The sequence below is a fragment of the Labrus bergylta genome, chromosome 4, assembly GCF_963930695.1.
Source record: "Labrus bergylta chromosome 4, fLabBer1.1, whole genome shotgun sequence".
Taxonomy (NCBI): Eukaryota; Metazoa; Chordata; class Actinopteri; order Labriformes; family Labridae; genus Labrus; species Labrus bergylta.
Genome location: NC_089198.1, coordinates 6580455 through 6604707, shown reverse-complemented (window position 1 = coordinate 6604707; position 24253 = coordinate 6580455). Strand labels below are relative to the sequence as shown.

General features: G+C 43.9%; 1 protein-coding gene across 1 annotated transcript in view; it reads right to left on the bottom strand.

Annotated features, from left to right (window-relative positions):
* The window catches only part of ptprn2 (protein tyrosine phosphatase receptor type N2), a 201750-nt gene that overhangs the window by 64796 nt on the left and 112701 nt on the right, over nt 1-24253 (bottom strand). Inside the window, exon 13 of the mRNA XM_065954457.1 lies at nt 579-791. Coding sequence (XP_065810529.1) covers nt 579-791 — 213 coding nt within the window. The remainder of the gene's footprint in view (nt 1-578; nt 792-24253) is intronic.

The following is a 24253-nucleotide window of genomic DNA, read 5'->3' as shown; positions in this document are numbered from 1 at the left end:
CTTGAGGTGTTTGCGTTTTTAATGTGTTTATGAGTTTAGAAAAACAACCTGTCGTCTTCATACTAATTTCTGATACCTGCATGTAGGCTCATTTAATCATTTAAAGAGAGAAACTGTGTTGACTCCAAGTAATGACACAAACATAACGACTTTCTGTTGACTAAAACGAGGCTTCAGTGTTCTGAGTTGTCGTGGACTAAAGCTAGACTCGACTTAAAACGCATTTTAAAGACTAAGACTGAAAGTAAAACAGCTGCAAAGATTAAGACGGCTTCACTTTAGGGACCCTAATACAGCTTTATTATATATACATTAGAGAAAGAATGAAGAGATTGGCGACAACTGTTTGCTCAACTAGCTGCTTATGAGAGGGTGATGTTCTGTGTAGGGAGGGGAAACCAGTGTGTGTGTGTGTGTGTGTGTGTGTGTGTGTGTGTCTCTGTGTGTGTGTGTGTGTGTGTGTGTGTGTGTGTGTGTGTGTGTGTGTGTGTTTCTTATCTTGCCTTGAATCTCCATGTCTGAGAATTTTATTTTTTTTTTTTTTGGTAAGACTTATGTGGCGCAGTAACACCTCCTACCTGATAGGTGGCGGTAGCATCGCCGCCGGCGTCCGTCCCCAGGTTGGTGAGCTTCTCCTTGATCTTGTGGTGGGAGCGATGGCGGAGGCAGTAGACCACGGTGGACGCCAGCAGCACTCCCGCGATGCACAGGATGGAGACCACGGTGAGGACCAGGAACTTGGTGGACTCGGCCTGGCTGTACTTGGTGGGGATCTGGTTGATCTGGCTTCCCTGTTGGGCCACAAAGAAGAAGACTTATTACTATTTATTTATTTTTGATCTGGGATGAGTTTGTTCCCTGTGCAGTGTTACTCTCACAGGCGAGATAAGAGCTTGATTCTAAAAGCGTCCTCACTCCTGATGGGGAGCTTTTGGAGGATTCTGCAAAAAGTGGCTTTAATTCCAGGTACACCGGGTGATGTTGCTGATCAATCAAGGAAGAGGAGGCAATCTGCAAAAATCATCTGGTGGAGTGTTTGATTGCAGCGATCCTGCAGACACACGGTTTGATACCACTGGATTAAAGCGACCCCCCTCTCCTCTAACGTTTCAAAAAACTAGCTCGACAGAAATCTACCTGAACCTTGAGTAAAGACCTCCAAATGCTTACTCTGATTTCCACCTAAGAAAAGACTCTAAATCAGCACACGAGTCTTTTCTTCTTTTTTTTATTGGCGAGACATAAATATGCATATCACCGCGCTCGATGAAAAGTATAATCACAAGCGTTTGTTCCACCATCTGTGCACCAGGAGTGCGTAGAATGCATAAAACTCCTGTTCAGCAAAGCGCTCTGGATGTGTGCCTTGCAAACAGCTCGCATTACACCGGAGGAGTTTTTTGCACCACTGTCGAAACGATGCAGACGATCTGCAGGTTTTTTTTTTGTTTTTTTTTGCTACACTGCTTTGCCGCCGCTCGACCTCGCCGGCGCTTTTAATCTGGCGCGTGAGAAACCCAGATCCTTCAGCAAACAACTAGAGAGATGAAAGATCTTTCTTTTTCTCGCAGTCTGCTGCTCGAGATAACAACGGACACAAACTGTATGATTACAAGAAAAAAAAAGTCTCCGTTCGAGCCGCTACTTGAGCGTGTAAAGAAAAAGAAAAAGCGAGGAGGAGGAAGTCTTATCGAGCGCTTCATTATGAGCTGCTTGCATTAAAATCTGACTACTAAGAGTTAACAAAAGGGCGACATAATTCCCCGTTATTACACCGCTGCGTAATGATCGGGACAACAAAGAGGCGAGGCGAGAAAACCCAAAAAGAGAAGAGCTGCAAAAATTGTGTTTTCAATTCCTCCTGAGCACGATGATCAAAAGAAATCGATTTGTTTTATTTTTTTTTGGACTGGATTGATTATTCAGATCTTTGCAGCAACCAAAAATAAATGAAAGCATGAATTGTCCTGTGGTTTTTTTGGTTTTATTACAAGCTAGAAAAGGAGAGGAGAAAACCTTTTGGAGAGGTAGCAGGTTTGTCTCGGGGGGTGGGAGAAGGGGGGGGGGGGTAAAAAAAGAAGAAAATCCCCATCCCTTGGTGGTAGGGGTCACAGAGATTAGGCGAGGTGCGGCGTGGTGAGTTAATGGAAAAGGAGGCTTTTGAAAGCGGCACGGAGAAAAGGGGGGGGAGGGGGGGGGGGCGGGGGGTAGCCCTGTCCAATCCCTCCTGCCTGCCTGTCACAGAGCGCACAGAGACCCTGAATCCCTGGGAGGTGGAGGTGGGGGCGGGGGACCCGCTCTCTACCCTGCACTCAGGATTGTTCTGGAATTCTTGTGAGGTTTTCAGGGAGTGAACCCCCCCTCCCACCATCACCACTCCATGATGCCCCCCCCGCACCCACCACCCACCCCCCTATGATTTCATTCATTGCTGCTTCTGCATTCAGCACCTGATAAAGAGCGCCTGCAAGAAAAGTCTCCCACAATGGCGGGGGGGGGGGGGGGGGGACAACAGTTGTCCGACGCTTTGTGGGGGGGCGTCCAATTTGCTTGGGGGAGCTCTAAGCCGTACTGTAAAAGCTGGTTGCATAGTAATGTGACGGCCTTGAGAGGACACAGTGGGAACACAGTTCAAGTAAAGCCCGTTCTCTCAAAGCTGAAGGGGAAGAGTGTCGCGATGAAATTCAGATTCAACATTTATCCAACAAGTTACGACTTTTTATAAATCAGCGTAATCATGCCCGAGTTCTGTGTGTGTGTTAGATTTACACGACGGCTGTGGATGTTAATTTTACACTCAGAAATAATTGATTGTGTATTTTTATTTATTTATTTAACGCATCTTGTTATTAATGAGGTCTTCATGTAAAACATTAAGGAGGCGTCGTAAACAGAAAAAAGTAGCCGAGCGGTTAGCCCTATGTGTGTGTGTGTGTGTGTGTGTGTGTGTGTGTGTGTTGTTTTGCAAGGGGTCATTAATAATGCATTACTGCTGATTCCACATGCTTCCACTGCAATCATCTCTGGCAAAATGTGTTTTTTTTTTTATACCTTCGACTACGGATCAAATAACTTCATTTGTCATTTTTCCCTCCCCGAGTCGTCTCGTTGTTTTGTCTGATTAAGTTTCATGGAGCTCGGCTCTCGTAATGGCCCCATGATTCAAGGCTCTAAACTGTAACAGCTCAGTCATCTTTTCACGGGACAGATGCCGGCGTTTGTCAAAGCCCCCCTTTCCCCCCCCCCTTGGTCTCTTTATCATGGCTGCCTAGCATTCCTGTCTATTGATTCAAACAAATGTAGCCTGACCCCACCTGCTTAATCAAGTTTGGTAGCAGTTTGTAAGTAACAGTAAAGGATGGCGGAGGAGTGTGTGTGTGACTCGACTCGGGGAGTGGGGGAGGGGGAGGGGGGGTGGGGGATGGGGGGGGGGGGTTGTGTGTATGTGACTTGTTAGTTCTCGGCTGGTGAAAAACGAGCCGCCGTCCTTTCCCCGCGCTGCAGAGGCAGATGTAGCAGAAATTTTTGCAATGATTGAAAATCAAATGTTTGCTCGGGATCGGAGGGCGGAACGATGCAGTTATTATCAGCGTGCAGAAGAGGTAACTGTGTAACCTTTTCCAGCGACACGGCGTGAAAACGAAAACACTTCAGAAACATCGAGCAGAGTGTTGACTATCTGCATATCGCGCCGCTTGTTCTCGCGGTGAGTGCGTCACCTATACGCCCCTGTTTTACGATTAATACGAGCTTATCTGCACGGGCTCTGCAGCTCAGAGGCCTTTTTCATGACTCCGCCTCCTGTGGGGCTTTTTTTTTTTATATCAAATGATATGTCGATGTGTGGAGCTGCGACCGCTCAGGTGTAGCTGAGAAGAGAAAAAAAAGAAATGAAAGAGGGAATTTGTTCAGCGAAAGAAATCAGTACAACTCGAGTGTTGATCTTCAGTCTGGCTCAGATTACATGGTTTTAAACGCGCTGCAGAGAGAATCCTCTTGTTCCTGGAGTCGAATCAAACATTTTGATCAGAGGGGCTTTCTGAATGTGAGAGCTGAAAAAAAAACGTCGCCTCCCAAAAGGCACGAGCAAAAAAAAAAAAAAAAAAGGGGGAGCTCGGTTCAAGCCTCAAACCTCCCATTGTCCATCTGCCCCGTTGCCAAAGCTTTTGTACTTGCAGATTTTTTTTTTTTTCATTTCACACATTTGCAAAATGTGATGTGACACACAGAGTGCTGCTGCTCCTCCTTTTCTGAGTCTTTTTTTTTTTTTTTGAGTAGCATTAACATAGCGCCTGTCAAAGAGGTGCTGGATGGTTGTGCACGCCGCTGGGTTCAGCCCTTTTTTTTTCCTGCACATATCAGACACACTCCCTGCAGACAGACGGAGGGAAAGAGAGAGAGAGAGAGAGAGAGAGAGAGAGAGAGAGAGAGAGAGAGAGAGAGGCGTCTGAACAGAAAAAAAAAAAAAGAAAAACCCCGTAAAGGGAGGGAAAAGAATCGCGTTATTCCTGATCATTTTTTGAAAGGTGAATTTCCCCGTTTTGATTTTTTTTAATTTAGTTTTGCATGAAAATCTTCCCCCGCTGTAATGTGTGGGAAGCTCTTAAATATATCTCCTTTAAATAATCTCTTATCTCAGCTCTTAACACTAAAAAACAATTGGTATTAAAACCAATTAAGTGATAGAAATATGACAAGAAATCAGGTTTTTAAAAAGTGGTAAGGCTCCTAAAAGAAATGATTTTGGTATCAGGAGTTTGGAGGGAGCTTAAGAAGTGGAGGGGTTAGGTTTGAGTGTGTGTGTGTGTGTGTGTGTGTGTGTGTGTGTGTGTGTGTGTGTGTGTGTGTGTGTGTGTGTGAAGAGGGGTGGGGTGGGGGGGGGGGGGGTGTGGATTAGCCAGGCTCCCATAGACAAAAGGCAGATGGATTTGCACGGCTCCGGCTTATTCAGAGCGGGTGAAAAAAGGTCAGAGGGAGAGCGGCGGCCGGTTATTGTTTTCCTTCAGGACGACTGCTGTAGGAAACAAAGATCTGTCCCTCACCTCCGATTCATCCCGGGGGCCTTTGAAAAAGTTCAGCCGAGAGGGGTTTTAACTAAACCTTTCAGCAAACACACACACACACACACACACACACACACACACACACACACACACACACACACACACACACACACACACACACACACACACACACACACAGGCAGAGCTGCACAAGTAAGTGAGTAGATGTGTCCACGCAGCCTGAAGTATGCTTTCACAATCATACACACATTCTGAAATGCAGATACACTCCCATCTGCAGGTGCACACTCACACACACTTGCCATTTTCTCTACACACCCACACACTCTCACATCAGCGCTTGCACTGGAGCGCGCACACTCGACACAAGAACACACACAAGCACCGAAGCAGAAGTCCTCCCACAACTCGCCGAGAAAAAATTCCCCCCCCCCCAAAAAAAAAAAAAAATCCATCACAGCAGCATGAAACCCTCACCAGAAATCCAAACAAAAAAAAAGACTCTAAATTCTCACTTTTCTCTTTTCTTTTTTTCATTCCCCCTTTTAAATCGTCACCAGACTGAAACAGTGTGATAAACATCAGCGTGATTTCACACTCTGCATACAAATGAGGACGCTCCTGCAGGTTGAAACATCGCTTGCAACATTCGTTTCAGATTTATTAGATTTAAAAGTTTGCGCTCCGGCAGCGCAGAAGCCGCAGCTTAAGAGAAAATGAAAACTGCAGTAAATCCCATTAAAGTGAACGTTATGGCGATGTGACGGTTAGATGCAGCTGCATGAAGCGGCTCAAGCGGGGCGCGCCGTCAATCAGTGTCCAAACTCCACAGCTATTACTCCCTTAGACATTACACTTTTGACTGCAAGTTCATTTTCTGATATATGGTGGAGCATTTTTATCACATAGAGTTTTGCTATCTGGATAATTATCATTTGAAATCTCTAAAAAAAAAAAAAAAAAAAAAAAAAGAGAGAGGGGCTATAAGCAGAATCTGACAGAGGAATAAATTAAGAGAAGCACAGCAGGACAGACTCATTATCATTCACATTTTGTGCAGATTTTGGGCATTCATAGCCGAGACAAATCTTCAGTAGACGGTTTATGAGGAGCCACATTTTGCATGCAGAATAACAATTCAAACGTACCAAACATCCATGGTGAGGTAATGCACAGACACCTCCTCCAGAATCTATTTCCCATTCCTATCCGGCTGCATCGCACACTACCGACTCGGGAGGCAGCGGCGGATTGAGCAGGAAGAGGAGGAGGAGAGAGTGAGAGGGAGTTTCATCACCTCACATCATCCCCGTTTCTCTCCTTTGAAAAAAAAAAAAAGGGGAGAAAAGAAAGTTTCCCAGCTTCCTCTCTTCTCCTCTTTCCTCCTTCTTCTTCTTCTTCTGCATTTTTGCTTCTGATCCATCGCAATAAAAAAATAAAAAAATGCACCATCAAATTTCTCAGCTCCCTGACGCGATCGAGTGAGCGCCTTCTCCTCACTCGGGGGAAGGAGACGAGAGGAGGAGTGAGAGGAGCAGCTTCTCCCACTTCCACACAGCCAAGAAATGAGATGCAATTTTTTTTTCCAATAGAGAGAGAAAGAGAGAGAAAGAGAGAGAGAGAGAGAGAGACTACAAAGTGCGCTGTGGGGCTCCTCCTTATATCCCTCCCATCCCTCCCCTCCGTTCCCTGCCTGTCTACAGCACATGTCACCTCCCCGCGTTGCCATGGCGACGACTCCACATGTTGCCGACAGTGAGGAGGAGGAGGAGGAGGAGGAGGAGGAGGAAGACGAGGAGGTGAGGACGGAGAGAGGATCGGGGGGGGTTTGCGAAATGGGAAAAGACGATGGAAGGGGGGGTAGGTGTCAACAGGGAAGGAGAGAGGAGCAAGGAAAGGAGACGAGAAATATTCCTCCTTACTCGTCCTGAGCTTTAAAATCTTGTTTTCCTTCAAACAAATGAAATGTCTTCTATCAGTCTGACATTTTCTTGTTGCTCGAAAACCAGAGGAAACATCTTTCTGTTGCTGGATTTCAAAAATAAAAATTCCTGCAACGAAAGATTTCTCTTTGAGGAACATCCGGATCTCCACTGACTCTGACTCAGTTCTCCTTCTCATACTTCAGTCTTTATAGGAAAATGAGACCCAATGGTCCTGTTTTATCTCAGAATCTTTTGCACTCCTCAAGCTGCTCTCTGAGACTTTCTTCACTCAGCCTGAAAAGATTTCTGTCTTTGATTTTTCAGAAATCTCTTCAAAATCATTCAGCTGTGAAATGACTCAAACAACGACTACGACACACCTCTCATGTCAGAAGAGAGTGAGTCCAATCAATATAAAGAAAATGTACTACCAACTACAATGTACATTGTTTGAAATATTCATATGTAAATATATTTTTAAAGGTTTATTTTTGGGGGGTTTTATGCCTTATTTAGAGACAGGACAGTTCACAGAGTCAGAAACCAGAGAGAGAGGGAGAGAGAGAGAGAGAGAGAGAGAGAGAGAGAGAGAGAGAGAGAGAGAGAAAGAGAGAGAGAGAGGAGCCATAGGTCGGATTCGAACCTGCCTGCTCTCGAGGACTGCAGCCTATGTACACGGGGTGCCCTAACTAACCGTTAGGCTACCGGCGCCCCAAATATTCACATTTTCAACACCGAAAATGTCCACATGTGATTGAAACTTGAATTTCCCTTCCACTTATCAATAAACAAACTACAGAACACAGATTGATTGAGCCTGAAAATACAGTAATTTGCCGTAAATCCAGATTTTTTTTAGCTGAATAACGGCGGAAACCCTTTGAACATCAGAGTGAACAAAAAACATCTGCGATTTAAAACTGTTAGATATTTTAAAGTACGACAGAAAGTAGAGGAAAGCAATCCTTTTTAAACATGTTTTAAAACAGGAAATCCGCAGTTAGTCATCTCAAAATTGGAAATATCTTTGTTTTAAATAACGCAGTATAATATAATCTTTGTCTGTTGGAGATCGGGGGGGAATGTTTCTGTTGCAGAGTGAAAAATTAAAAGTTAAACGTCCCTCCATTTAGATTTCAGAATTAAACAATTGACTTAAAACACTTAAAATGTCTTAAAAAAAAATATTTTTTTATTTTTTATTTTCAATGCTCAGCAAAAATTGTCCGAGGACAGAATTCAGAAGAAGCGGAAACATAAAGAGTGAACTGAAATTAAATAAAAGATGGATGATTCATTTTTTTTAATGAATTTAAAAAAGGGATAAAAGGAACTCAATGAAAACTGAATCAACTCGGATCATAAAAATGGAAAACTATTGCAGCGGGTTAAAAACCCATTTTCTCCTCTTCCTGTCCATCAGTATATCTACTGCAAAGAGAAAGTGCAGGTGACATTTAAAGTATGTGCTGTTACTTAAGGAAATACACAACCCCTAACACACACACACAAACGCACACACACATACACACACATACACACACACACATACACACACACACTCACACTAAAGCTTCACCAAGCCTAATCAACAAATAGAGCTAATGAGTTATTAGCGGAGGAGAGCGAGAGAAGGAGGCGCTGAGACTGATGGAGGGCCAACAGCTGCAGCGAATCGTAGGAGGAGGGTCAGGGAGTTAAAACAAGAAGGTGTGTGAGTGTGAGTGTGTGTGTGTGTGTGTGTGTGTGTGTGTGTGTGTGTGTGTGTCTATGTTGGTGTTTATATGTCAAAGACTCAGAGACACTTTAATGCATGGATACACATTTTAGTAAGTATGTGCATGCTTCTTTTAAAGATAGAGTATACATGTGTGTGTGTGTGTGTGTGTGTGTGTGTGTGTGTGTGTATGTGTGTTTGTGTGTGTCTCTGTGTGTATGTGTGTTTGTGTGTTTGTGTGTGTGTGTGTGTGTGTGTGTGAAAGTCGCTCATCCTACCACTGTGTGCAGATCGGCTTAGAAAAGAAAGTGAAGGGGGCAAACAGAGGAGATGCTGCCTAATGCAGATGACAGGCTCCTTCCTGGGGAGTGTGTGTGTGTGTGTGTGTGTGTGTGTGTGTGTGTGTGTGTGTGTGTGTGTGTGTGTGTGTGCGTGTGTGTGTGTGCACGGGTTGGGGTTGGGGGGGGGGGGTGGGGGTTAGCTCTTCAGTTTATCTTTCTATTCAACAGCCCCCACTCCCTCCAGCTCCTTCACGGACACCCCCCACACCTCCTTTTGTCCCCGTTGGCGACAGCTGGAGGTGGCAGGCAGTGAGGACCCTGCTCTGCTTGAAGGGGGGGGGGGGGGGGTTGACCAGTGGCTTTCAGTTTGTACTCTCCCCCCCCCCCAATCCCTCCTCATCCTGTTCACACTTAATACTTCTCTCGACCCCCACCTTTCCAACTCTGAACACAAAGTGAGAGAGAGAGAGAGCGAGCGAGTTAACGAAGCTGCTTTGGGCGCCAATTTTTTTATTTCTTTCTTTTCCCTTTTAGCAGTTTTCCTGTTCGGCTGTATTCTTTACAGCAACACCCCCCAAACACACACACACACACACACACACACACACACACACACACACACACACACACACACACACACACACACACAACGCCACCTCTACCTGCTCTCTCTCTCTCTTGGCGCCGACAGCTTGCCAAAGGAAGGCGGGATACTTTCTCTACTGGTGTGAATGAAAGGGAACGCTAAGGTTCCTCTTTTTACTTTTTACTAGGCTGTTTTAAACGTGGAATAAAATGATTAAACTGTATTTAAATGTTTCCGTGTCTTACATTTCTGATGGTTGCGTCTAACGTGTCACCTTTAAATGACGTAATGAGACTCAGGTGAAGAGGGCGGCAGCCACCTTAAAGGAAGAGCGAGGGACATTTTACAGATAAAAACAGCAGAAATCCAGTTCATCCTCTGCAAACGTCTCTCTCTTCAAATGGTATAAGTTCAAAAACGCTGTTTTCTTTGTCGGTGCTCTGACAGATCTGTGGATTGTGGCTGCTGTGGTGGATGAATCTGCGCATGAGTCCTGACTGTCTACAGTGAGGGAGAAGCTCGAGTCCCGCTGGCTGTGTTGTCGAGAAAGCTGTTTTAGTCAAGAACTAGAGAGAAGAAGAACATACTCACTGATTATTTAAGTGTCTTCAGCTCATTCTGTGTCAAGTAGCATGAAATGTGAAACTACGAGCTAACTAAAGAGCGCTAACATTAGCATGCTAACACAACAATGCAGCTCGAGAAAAGGACAATTTTGTCCGCCGCTTAAAGGTGCTTCATTATGGTGCGTTACAGTTTGATAACTCCTTTGTGCAAACACGAGTGGAGACGGGTTGGAGGTGTGTCTCTGGAGGAGAGCGGAGGCTTCAGGATAGAGGAGGCGTGGCCTAACAGCAGTTTGTTTTGGTTTCATGCTGGTGCTCAAGGGCGACACCTACTGGACCTAAAAGTCACACAGTCAGTGTTAATCTCGTAAACTAAATAAATTTCGAAAATATTCGTTGACGAAGGTCTTTTTAAATTATTCAACTATGACGAGACGAGACAAAACTCCACTAACAATGTGCAGCCTGGAGCTTCTCGCCTGCAGGTCTGTGAAGCCCCGCCCCCTGGAGCTTCTCGCCTGCAGGTCTGTGAAGCCCCGCCCCCTGGAGCTTCTCGCCTGCAGGTCTGTGGAGCCCCGCCCCCTGGAGCTTCTGAGAATAAAAATAAAAGCTCGCGTCTTATTTTGTTGACTAAAATATTTTCTATTGTCGTCAACTAAAATTATGTGCAATTTTAGTCAGTGACTAATTGACTAAACTAAATCAATAACAAATGACTAATATCTGACTGAATATAAAGGACATTTTCATAAATTAGAAAATGTGAAGATTAATACTGCGCACACACTTCCTTTAGAGTAGTCATTAGCAACTTAAAGATATTTTTAAAGAAGATGTCATGACTTAAAAAGACTCCTTTCTTCATAAATTAGTTTCCACGATCGGTTTCTGTTCAATACTTTGGATGTTTAATATGTTGATAGTGACCTTCTACGTCACCCTGACAGACAGTGCTCTGATTATTTAAGGATTAGGAGGATAAAATGTATCACTAACAGTCGCCTCATAATGAGCTCAGAGGACATCACTCATGTCACAACGCGTCAGCCTGTCCTGACACTCCAGAAGCGACGCGGCCATCATCTCTGCCGTCAGCTCTGTCAGATGGAGGCGACATCAGAAAGCCGTCATTGCCCATCGCCCTGGATACCCACAAACAGCCTGTGTGATATTCAAACGGGTCAGCGGTGGACACAAAATGAAAGAGGGGTCCCTCTTTTTTTTGTTTATTCTACCAAATTGACAGCTCATTCAGACCAGGACCACCAAACTGATGCCCCTTTGTGCGGGGGCAACATATTTAGGATTCCTGCAGCCCTGCGTCCTGCCCCTGCTCGCCTCGTCTTCTGGGATGGCACCCAGGACAAAAGAAGCCATCATCCACTTGATACGGTAGCCCCTCGGACCCCCCCTCGGCCCCCCCTCCCCCGGGACATAACTCTTCAACGTACAGTTAGAGAGCGTAACATCTGGGCCGACTGACAAACTGACTGTGACGAGACGTTTCATGCAGTCTGCCACGGAGTCTGCAGAGACAATCAGACTGTACGAGACGAGGACATGATGAAGCCTTCCAGGTCCTGATGCAACACTTTGATTGGTCGATTCATTTGTTGAGAGTTGAAAGAGGAGGAAGATGACGCTTTGAGCGGAGTGTTGCTGATGACTGCAGGATCAAATTCAACCGTCCAACAACAACAACAAAAACTTCTACATTTCAGCATAACAGATAATCTCTTATGAATTTTTATTGAATTCTAAATTAATTCAGGATCAACAAGCCGTCATGGTTCCCATCCTTTTGTGATCTGATCCCACGGAAACCATCGTCACTGATTCTTCCTTTTCATTTGTTCAACTTCTCTTACTTGGATTATTTTTTCCATGCTCCAAAAAAACTGCACAAATGGATTATTTTCACTACGATGTTGTTGCTGATAAATCAAAGACACACTGCAGAGTGCAGGTACCTCGACTGCTCTCACATGCTAACACGGTGACGGCACAACATGAAAACACATGAAGCAGCAACTTCCAGTGTTAAAAAAAATGAAGCCCAATGAAGAAGTGAAAAATCCTGCAGTTCATGGAGTGGCTCCAGGAACACAGGAAGTCACATACACACCCATTCTAAAAATCTGTTTACAGCCTGATATAAAAAACTAAATAGGTCCGATTAGTTATTGTCTTCATGGGCGCACACTGTACAGGGGGTCTCCATTTAGATTTTATGAACGATACGTGTAGCTGACATGATTGACAGGTGGGCGCTGTGTAACGGTTCGTCAAGAGGTTTAAAACCCGCCTCAGCTCCAGCTCTCAGCCTGTCGTTAGGTTGACTGAAAGTTAGACTGAGACAGCATTTCCAGCATGGTGGCTGCTGCTGATGAGCCTCCAGAGCGCCCCCTGCAGGAACAGATGGCTGACGTCACTCAGGCTTCATCCATTAATATTTACAGTCTGCGATAGGTATACAAAATACAGATTCACCCCATGCACAAACTCAGACTCAGTAAAAACAGTAAACATCATCACACACACACAAACAGAAATACATAACAATGTTTAAGTATGTATGAGTATGCACACACACACCAGAATAAATATTCTCTGCTCCACATAAACACAAATATTCTGCTTCAACATCAGCAGATAAACACACAGTTCACACCTCTACCTGCTCTGCTGTCTCACACGTCTAACACATACTCACACACACACACACACACACACACACACACACACACAGAATCTGTCTTGTACCTTCAGCCTAACTGAACAGTGGAGGCCGATGTAACTGTCTTCCCCCTGCAGTCAGAGAGGCGAGCATGAAAAGCGTTCTCCTGACAGCCTGGACCAGAGCTGCAGCACGGCCGGCCGCTCTCAGTCTGTGAGGTTCCAGCTCACCGCTCCAATCACAAGCTGAGAGCTTTAAGGCATCGTGTGCCCGACTGGTGTCTCTTGGCATTATGTTGCATGAGACCGTCCTCACCAGAAAACAAAATGTCTGTTCTGGTTTTGTGACAAGAAACTCCTCCAATCGTGGTACTAATAATGAACCTCTCTTCTTAAGACAGCAGCACGGGTCATTTATTCAAACAGCCGATAATTATGCTCAACAAATGACCTCTGACCTCTGCTGTTCCTGAATAACACATCTGCAACTGAACTAAGTCCCCTTTGTGGTGTCTCCATCGCTACCCGTTGCTACCCGTCAGCCTTTATTTGGTCGATTCGACATGTTGAACCGACATCGGTGAGAGGAATCTCTCTGATTGGCTGTTTGGAGGTTTGGCTCTCAGGTTCAGTAAAGCCCCTTGAGCATGCCGCTGTAGTATCCATGCTTTCACCCATTAGTGCGGTTTCTCCTTATTTGTCTCCTCCGCCTCTTCTTTTCTTTTTCCACTAAAAGACCAAGAGCTGACAACGGCAGCGCCATTTTCTACTGTTTATCAGACATTATTCTCCATTAGTAGACGACCTATAATACGAGTGGTGACCGACAGCGGTGTGAAAACAGTCTTCTCGTATTATAACAACGGACTACCGCCCCCTGCTGGCAAGGAGAGTTATTTCCTCTCACACATGTGCAGAACGTACGTGGTGGTTGGCCGTCGGCTGTAGTCTTTACGGTGCGTTCAAGTGCAACTTTTTGGCCAGGACGTGAGGCAGCCTTCTTCACCACTAGTTCTCGCCCGTCTGCTTGGAGCCATAAGAGAAGAGACATTACACCTGATTGGTCGAGGCCTTTGTATAACATTTCCTAACTTGTTCAGCAGCTTCTTCAAGCAACTAAAGCCTCCTTCAAACTCAAACTCTGAACCTTTTTTTTTTCAACAAACTCAGGACATCCACATGCTGAAATGGTCCCTTACCTGCCCTTCACACATTGACCTCTCCACCCAACATTTACTATCGCTCTTCAGCTGTCCTATCTAATAAAGGGGGAAAAAAAGCCAGAGAATATCTTAATGCCAGCAATTTTAAAAACCCCAAAAACCCAAAGACTGACTATCCTAAAGGCAATCAAACCTTTACCAAACAGAAATATTAATAAGTGTTGACACAGCTACATGTGGGTTTTTTTTGCACAGTGAGGTAAGCTGTCTTTTATATGAAGGAGAAAAAGGTGCAACAGCGCTTCATTGAACACAATTTAAATAAAAGAAACGCCTTCTGCTGCAGATGTTCTGCACGTCAAAATGGTGGTAGTGAAGTATTTCACCACTAAACCTTCCAGTGTCATTATGACATGTGCACAAAAAGAAAAGGGTTCCATATTTACCCTGCAAAGCGTACCACATTAGAAAGCGGGAATGCATCACAAAAAATTGCAGCACAGATGAGAAATGACGTCACCGCCACATCCTGCCCACGCTCTGATATCGTTTATTTTCCCAGTCAGTGAGCGTGATAGCATCAAAAGCTCCAGACTCATTCCAACAACTCCGTGTGACCAGTTCAGGGGCAGAGTGCGTCCGCCACCTGCCTGAGAGAGCAATGACATTTTGAAAGAGCTGGCTTTTTGTCCGTCTCCCTGCCTCCTTCCTCACACATCAAATGGAGTCTTTTCAGCAGCAGAGGCAGGTTGCAGGAAGAGCGAAGGAGGGAGGGGGGGGGAAGGATGGATGGATCCCCCCTCAACCATCACCTTTATCAGCCATCTCCTGCGCTGAGAGGACGATGCCTCACAGCTCCGAGAAATAAATTGAGGGTGATTTTCTTACGAGACGCAGACCGAGGGGAAGGAGATAACAATGGCTTTTCTCTCGTCATTAAAGCCGGTTTTTACATTTGCTTGTGGGTCCCTGTAGGAAGGTTTTCTCTCCTCCGTGTGACAAATAAACATTTTTATAGAAGTAATAGTGTTTCTGTTCAGCAGCAGGCCTGCAGCCACAACATGAATGTTTACTGTCACGTTATAAAAGGTTCATAAAGTACATTTTTCTCATCTCGTTTAATTTGTATCCCGCTCCTGTTTTAGGATCTGTCCTGCAAAGAGTCCAACTGACCGTGTATCCTTCTCGCTACGCGTCACAGTGGAAATGTTTTGCATCATTCACTAAAAATAAATCTACAAAGAATCGTGAACATAGATTTGTTTCTGCTTTTTTAATGTGTTAGCCGTGCAGCACATTTCAAACCTCTTGCATTTTAAAGGGAATCTTTATTGTGCATTCAACATGAACGCCTCGGGGCCTGATCACACAGAGACGCGTCGGGCATGGCGCGGCCTGCTCCAAAAAAAAAACGCCTAAGGGGATGGATTCGAGCAAACGCAGAGCTCCTCATAAAAAGTGGAGGTTTTGGCTGCATGAGATTTCACCATCTCTTCAGTGAGCTCTGTTTGGAGCTAGTAAGTTTTTAAAGCCCGCCTCCTAATTGATTTGATTGGCTGCTTCGTTTCAAAAGTGACTCCACGTCTTGAGCTGAAAAGTTGAGATTTTTGTAACTTGTATGTGTGCACAAAAAAACACTAGAAAACACGCGTCTCACAGCAGCAGAGAAGTTCACTCGGAAAGCGCCCTGTACCATAGGATCCATGGAACCATGGGTTTACAGGTGATGATGCATCTCTGTTTGATTGGGTGTTTAGGAAGTCTGATGACGAAGGCAGAAAATCCACTTAGATGGTGATTGATTGATTGTGATAAATGGTTCAAATAAAGTAAAAAAAAACGTGCACCAAAGAGACGGGAGTTCTAGTATAATGCAAGAGCAAAAGTCAAAGTTGATTTATTCTACCTAACAAAGATAATTTCATGAACTATTTAAAACATAAAGGTCTATCTATTTTTGTTTTTGTCTTCTTTTCTGTCCAAGGACGAGTTAAATGAGTGTATTTATTTTATATATCCATGAGCCTTTCATAAAATGCCGTGTGATGACTTGAAATTGGACTTCAAACTTGGCCAGGTTATAAAGATAAACTTTACTGATCCCCCATGGAGGAATTTTTTTCATTTTTCATTATCCAGGAGGAAGATGAAATCACACAGGCTAAGTACATAAAATTGCACAAACAAAAATCCCTTTAAAAACTGGTTGGTCGTCCATGTTGATGTTCATCATATCAACAAAAGACTGTAAAAGTATGGACAGTGGAACACCACATTTCAAGTGAAGCCAAAATATTTAGAGCTCCTCCTGCTGATTGGCTGCTCATAAACCCCGCCTCCTTCATGAGTCAAACTTTAAAGTCCACATACACATCAATTAAATTTCTCCCAAACCTGGTTTCCTAGTGATAGTTACTCAAACCTGTTTGTTACTCAAGTCATCTTTTGTTCTGACTCAATTAAAAAAGTGTCATGATTGACAGCTCTGCTGACCAATGCCTCGCCGTGTGCGTAGAGCATAAACTGCGAGAGGAAACCTAACGAACCGACTGTGCAGACTCTGGTTGCAAACATGCAATATGTCAGCACCTGTTAGAGGAATATTTTGGCTTCATCTTTTTTTCAACCTGAGGAGGGTAAAGGGAAGTTGTCCATTTGTGTATATATACATATATATATATATATATATATATATATATATACAGTCTATGACATTAACTGGTTCTTCATTCTGCTACAAAGCAAACGTGTCAGCGTTGTTACTAAATAAGAGCCACATTAATCCTTTACATGAATAGAGATTTTTATAAATAAGCATCATGGGTATCTGTGTGTTTGTTTGTTTCCATGGAATATTTCCCAGATTGGCTTGTTAAAATAGAGCAGCAGCGTTAGCATGCTCCGAGCTTCAAAGCCCGGAAAAGGCAGTTGATCAAGGTGAATGCTACGCCTGTCGTCTCGCCTCTACCTCACATTCAATCACCCACGTGTCCGCCTGCTTGCTGCCTGGGTGTGTGTGTGTGTGTGTGTGTGTGTGTGTGTGTGTGTGTGTGTGTGTGTGTGTGTGTGTGTGTGTGTGTGTGTGTGTGTGTGTGTGTGTGTGTGTGTGTGTGTGTGAGGAGCTCGAGGCATGTATGATGCAGTTTTTTCTTGCACAAGTTTTAGTCCGTGTGTTCATCTGTGTGCACCTTGAGGAGTTGATTAGAATGTGTGTATTATGGGTGAATGGCTGCACATAGAGTGTGTGTGTGTGTGTGTGTGTGTGTGTGTGTGTGTGCGTGTGTGTGTGTGTGTCTTAAGTGTGTGTATCTACGTAGAGCATGCACAAATATTCCTTTTCAACGTGTAGCTCACTGAAAATGAAGGCTGATAGTAAAAAAGGGGAGCGGTTATGGGGGGGTTATGGGGGGGGGGTTATGGGGGGGGGGGGGTTATGGGGGGGGTCTTTGAGGAAGCGTTTGAGGGATTTGTGTGCAGAAGAACTGAAAGGAAGCAGAACCTCGAGGTTAAACGAGCGGCAACCAAATAAGACGGCTGTTCGAGGCTTCACTCCAGCGAAAGGTTGGAGATGAAGAGAGAGAATGAAAGGCTGATTTTACTTCCTGCTTTTTACTTCCTTATGAAATTTCATGTTGATTTATTTTCTGCATGTTTTTATGCACAGCACTGAGCGTACATATTTGTGAGCTGTTCTGTTAAAGATTTACAGTCAGATTAATGTGCATGGGATTTGAAATAACAACAGAAATGTTAAGAGATCATAATATTATACATTTGAGAAGTGTTTTTTTTTTCCTGAGTGCTGGGTGCTTTTCTTTCAAGAACTTGGAATTACTGAAACAGAAACGTCCCCGATCGTGCAAAACATCTTGGCACACAGCACAGATGTCTTTCTTTCCCCGCTGAAGCAGTTATCGTTTTTTTACAGTTGAAAATGCGCTCCTGTTAGCGCCCAGAGTGTGTTGTTACGGTTCTGGTCTCTCAGTTAAGGGCGTTGGAGAACGTAACAGTACGGCTCCACTGGTTACGACGGCGGGTAGAGTTTCAACGCTTTCTATTCAAATCCTATAGAGAGCCGCAGAGGCTGTCGCGCAATGCATTATGGGATCGTCGCGGTGAGTTTCGAGAGGGGGCTCCGGCTCGCTCGCCAGACAAGAATACTGCCCTACAAAGGCAAAAGACCTTAACTCGCCAGAGTGTAGAACTGAGAAAAATGACTTTAAAGTCTTTTTGTTGTCCAGCCAAATGAGTTCGGGCAGAATATTGGAAATGTGGCAATTCTTTGTCTTTTTAATGAGGTTATTAATGTCCATAAAAATCTTGAGCTCAAACATGACCTTTGACCCTTATTTGGAAGTTAAGGTACTCTGCCATTGCATTGTCTGTACAATAATAATGGGTCATGCCAAGGCAAAGGGCAGTAACTTCTATTAAATCAGTATATGATAATAATGATAACATTATGGCACAGTTAAGTGCTTGATGACAGATATTAAAACAAAGGCATAACACCTTAACTCCACTGCAGTGAAACAGTAACTTCACTTTGATCCGCAGCAAAACAAAGGCAGAAGACCTTAACTCAGTTTGAGCATTGCTGCAGTTCAAAGGCAAAGACCCTGATGAGTGAAGTTAAAGCACTCTGCCTTAGTTTCTCAAGGGCTTTTGGAAGTTAAGGCAAATACAACCTACTATTTTTCCAAAAAAACAACACATTTGACTTAAGATATTTGTCCACATGATAAAGCACATCTGTAATGTTCCAAAAATGACTAAAAACTATTTTTCAAAAAACTTGAAGTTTCTGCCTTTTGCCTTTGTAGGGCAGAATAGGCAAGAGCTCTGTTCTGTCCAGCAACCGCCAGGACTAGCCGCGTGTTTATCCAATCAGGTTGCATTCATTGAGGTTACTTCACCTATTGCGTAACCTACAGCAAATAGTAGGGAAAATAAAATATAACACGTGCCTTAAACCGCCATAAAACGGGTATACGCCCATCAAGCGACGAGTTGAGTGCTCCGGCTCAAGTCTTCTGCAAAACAAATACACCAAAATTGCCAAAAGTGCCATTCTCAGTCCAATCCAGCAATTCAAAGAACCCTTCAAGAAATAAGTTGCGTCAAAATGTCCCCGGTTGTTAGCAAGCCCAAGGGAAGAAGTATAACTAGCATACTCAGTTAAACTCACAAAAAGACAACAATACAGTTTGTTAAATATGTGAAGACAGTGTTTAAACCTTCTCATACTGCAGGTGCATATCTCACTGCAGTCCTACTTGTCTTTCTGTTTACCCTCTGGGTTTAGATCACCGTCACCAGCCGACTGATTGCTCTCTGAAAATGGGCCCCATGTTTGGTTTATGACTTGTTAACTACAACCTCCCTGCAATAATGTGTGACTTCATTCATCAGCAGGACCCGGTGCGGGCTTTTAATGCACCGTGCACAAGCTAGCAGAGTGCCATTAGCTGCACTTGGCACGGCTGCAAACAGCCCGCCGAGGAATATTAAATACATCTGACCCGGAGAGCACATATTACAAAATGGCAGCGACCCTGCCTGAGGGGAGCGTTGTTTTTTCTGAACAGCGAACAGGATCCTCTGCAACACCATTTAGTCTCCATTCATCAAAGTCACTTCTTGTTTTTTCCAAAACACCGGGAAATCAGGGGGCGAGGTCACAATTTTCACAACAGGAGGAGGGGGGGAAAAGAAAAAACAATATTAGAAGAAAAACCATGCATAATTATTCATCATTAGCTGCACCCCATTGGCCCAAGCCCATGTCATCGTCATGACAACGAACCCCTGGGCACCAAACCCCCCTCCATACTCAGCCCCCTCTCACCTCCCACTGAATCCTACCCGCCCTTCAAATGCTCGTCTCCAGCGGGACGGCCTCCTGACTGAAACATGGCCGTCGGGCATTTCTGTGGCGTGCAGGAGCGCTTGCTTGAAACTCGCTCATCGTCCTCCTCGCCTGGCACTGAAACACTCAAAAAAAAAAACTACTCTCACTGCTGTCGGCCATGATCCTTACACTCTCACCAGGACCCACAAGTCACTGTGCATAAACTACAGGAAGATGATGTGAATCCAGGAAAATCATCCCTTCATGATAATATAAAAAAAGAACTCAAACTGAAAAATAAAAAGTATATTTTTATATATTCTGACTGATCCTCGCTTTATAGATAGCTGCTGAAAACAACCCAGACACCTCAGGGGGTCGGGCAGGTGTTCTGCTGCATGCCAAGGTGCCTACAACTTTCACACAGTCCAAAAAAGATTGTGTTCTAACCAACAACAACCTCCAGTGTTGAAAAATGAAGCTGATGCAGAAGTGCAAAAAAATAAAACCCTGCAGTTCTCTGAGTGTCCACTAGAGGCTGGCTGCAGGAGCACAGGAAGTCACATACACACCCATTCAAAAAAGCAGTTTTTATAACAGGTATAAACATGTTTACAGCCTGGTATAAAAATGATTTGTTATTGTCCTCATGGGCCCACACTGAATTTCCGAGCTGACCTGACTGACAGGCGGGCGTGATGTTTTGGTTTGTCAGGAAGCTTCAAACTTGACGTGCTTGGTAAGTTGTTGATATGTGGTAAAATCTGTTTTTTTTTCCAGAGGCTTTCATCAGCAATGACAACCTCCTCTGACAGATAAAAAACGTTTTGAGCTTCGAGGGAAGGCCGTGATTCTGGGCGAAGATCTTAGAGGAACGCTGGTGTTAAAAAGGTTTCATGTCGTAAAGTGGAACTCGTTTGACAAAGCACGGCGCTACACCGGGGCTAGGGGGCGCTATAGCCCTGTCACAAATCTGTCTAGCCCCGGTTAAGCCCCCTCAGGAATGTCTGCTTTTATTTGAAAAAAAAGGTAACGATGAATTCATGAAAATCGACTATTCATAGTCAAGCTCCCCCTCAGCAACAGGACTGTTTATTTTCCATTTGAATCAAACTCTCACTTGAGTAAAAAACATGTTCTGCAGTTGTTTAATCAAGCCTCTTACATGTCTACTCTTCAGTAATGTCCCTTGAAAACTTCCTTCACTTTTAAAAATTACCGGAAAGACAAACTGCAAATCTGAGACAAAAAAAAAATAAAAATCCTGAGAGAGGAAAGAGAGACACAAAGAAGGTCGACATGACATCAACCCTCGGCCTGGAGGAGACCAGTGCTCAAAAACAAACAAACTGCCTCAAAAACCAACAGAGGGACATGAAGTCGGAGGGAAATATTTGTTCACAGCTAATTCACAGGGGAAGATCAAAACACCTCTGTACGGGTGGAAAAGGTGGTTACCGCAGCAACAGCATGAAGTGGATGTTGAAATATGTTTGTTTCACAGACGTTGCATCATGAGGAAAAAAGGGAAGGTGTCTCTGTGAGGCAGTTGTGTCCTGGATAACTAGGAAGCGTGACAATAAAAAGTGATTTGAAAAAAACAACAACAACAACACATCAACTCATTTAACGCAACACTCACATTTATTAATCCGGATTGAAGCATCAGTCTGCTGATACCAAATGACTGATTCTGTGAACCTGAGGAACCTGGCTGCACCTGAAGGAGGGAAGAGTTAAAACTTGACTGTTTGTGTTTTTTTAAGGTGCTATTTAGATAGAGAAACTCCAGAAATGAGGGCTGCACAAAGGGTTCAAACACACCCAGAATGCATTGGGACCTGGTGGCCTTCCTTGGACAATTTTGTTGGTGCTTAATTATGGTGCGTTCTTATTCATAACTCCTTCATGTGAAGACGAGTGGAGACGGGTTGAAGGTGTGTCGCTAGAGGAGAGCGGAGGCTTTAGAATAGCAGAGGTGTCACCAAACAGCAGTTTGTTTTGGTTTCATGCTGGTGCTCAAGGAGCGACATCTACTGGATCAAAACGTCACAAATTCTTCCTTTAAACGGGAATTACTAAGTGTTTTATTTTGGAACAACTTTTATTTTGTTAAGTGTTCTTTTAGATATGATGAAGTGCAATTTTAGTTTAATTCAAATATTCAAAAATATACTAAAGTGTGTTCAAATGAAACAACTATAAATTGCTTTGTTTTATTAACCATTCACAACCGTTAATGGCACTTATAAAACACTTCCCTGACATGTGAGAGGTACTCCCAGCCCCAAATTCCAGTTGATAGATGGCCGACTCTACCAACTGAGCCACAGTCGCCCTCATATACTAGAGAATATCTTTAGTGACATTAAAGCGAGGTTCCTGCAGATTTTCTAGGATATCCGCTCATAAATAATACATTTCCAGCTTTACATCTGAGTATTAGAATGAACTCTTTGAAGGATAAAAACCGCAACAATACAGAAACATCCTCTTGGTCCAGACCAGTCACTGTGAATCTCTATTAAATGAACCGTCTGTTTCTTAGAGAGCAGACCCGTGGCAGAGAGCCAGGTTGCCCCCCCCCGACCGATCCCCATGCGTCCCGCCCGGCGCCGTCTCCGAGCTCATGGTGTCCTCCCTGTGTCCTGACTTAAGGTAACGGCTCCAATTTCACAGTTTAATTACGGCTAATCTAAAGGAAACTGAGCCAATGCTAATGAGACGACGCGTGTGCTGGCGGCCTCAGCCTCGAAAAGGGAGGAAGTGTCTGGACAAGGTGCTGAGGATTTACAACCTGAGAGCGGGCTGTGATCTCGGCCGGGAAAGAGCGAGGAAGCGGGGAAGGAGGTGCAAATTTGTTGTGAAATTCTTTTGCAAAAAATGAATGAACTTTAGATGTGTTAAATGTTGGCTGTTATCGCTGATTAATCTTTACTGGCATGGCATAAACTCCAAGCTCTGATGATCTGAGCATTCAAATATGTGACTGAACCTTCATCTGTCCTCTCAGGTTGATCTACGAGTGACTTAAACAGCCAGCTACAGAAATTTAATGAAAGTACAGTATTTAAAACACAACGGTTAAATAAAATGCTGCAATTTCATTCAATTCATCTCAACTGTCCTTCTCCTCTGGCCTTAAATCTCTTTTTGCAGGAAATCTTTCTTTGTTCAATCTTTTATTCATTTTCATGCCTACACATGGGTGTCGTATTTTCTCAAAAATCTCCCCCATAGACTGTAAAGAAAGATGGACGTCACCCATTGGTAACTGATAGGGCTTTGGAGGCCCATCCATGGTGGTTGCCATGCCATCGTTGGTGGTTGCCATGCTAGAAATGCTGTCTCAACCTCTCTTTTGGTCAACCATTATGTGAGTTTTTCCAAAGAATTTAATTCTCTTAACAACTTTCCATCATGACATTTACTTATTGGTTGATAATGGGCCACTTGTGACAGACTATGCCAACACCGGTATTCATATTGTCATGTTGTCTTCATATCAGACGGAGGCTTCAGACACATAAGTCGTATAAAAACATGAACGACTGTCTGGAAACGCTCGGCGTCTAAAGAGGCGGACTCTGTCAGGACCTGCTGTTTCAGTGGGAGCTTGTGTCTCAGATGTCCTTTCAGAGATAACTGATAAAATTCCATCAACATTCATATCTTCTTTCCTAACTGAGATGGAATGATCAATTTGCTGAAATCTACAATCAGCATCATCTATTATTTTTTTCCTTTAGCTTAAAGGCAGAGAGAACGGGACACTGGCGGCTGATTAAAGCCGGAGTTGGGTGTGAGAAAACAATGAAGGAAATGATGCAATCTTTTCAAAGTATGCATAAAAGCTGATAAAAACTGCCAAGGTCAGACCTATGGGAGATTGTTTGATCAAAAGTGTTATATGTGCAGCTTTTTATAGCACAAGAGGGGACAGCTGGTAGGAAATGGGAAGACAGCTGTGGTATCTGAAGAGTGAAAAATGTCTGCTTATGTATATCTTATATGATGGGATATTATGAAGGCATAGCACATCAAGAAGATCATGGACAAAAAAATCTTGAAGCTTTCCTTCTTTGATGCTAATGTGTCCCACTCCTAAGTTTGTCAACATAAAACAATTAGGGCTGTTAGCGTTAAAGATTCAATGCGATGAAGGTCCAAAATTAATACATTCAAGGAGCAACATGTAAGATATCTACTGACTGAAATGATAAAGTGAGCTTACTATATGATCAGACATTAAGGAAACATGCTATGTTGAAGTGCTGGCTTCTCTGATAACAATGCAGCAGCCAGTATGTCCTCCTTCTAACTTTAGATTCTGCTCCTGAATGCTCTGGCTAAACACTGAAGCTTCAGTGTCCACGACATGGCAACCTGAGTGCGCATCGACTCTATGGACAAAATAACACGCCTATAAAATAACAAAAAATATGTTAAAAGTGCCAAATTTAA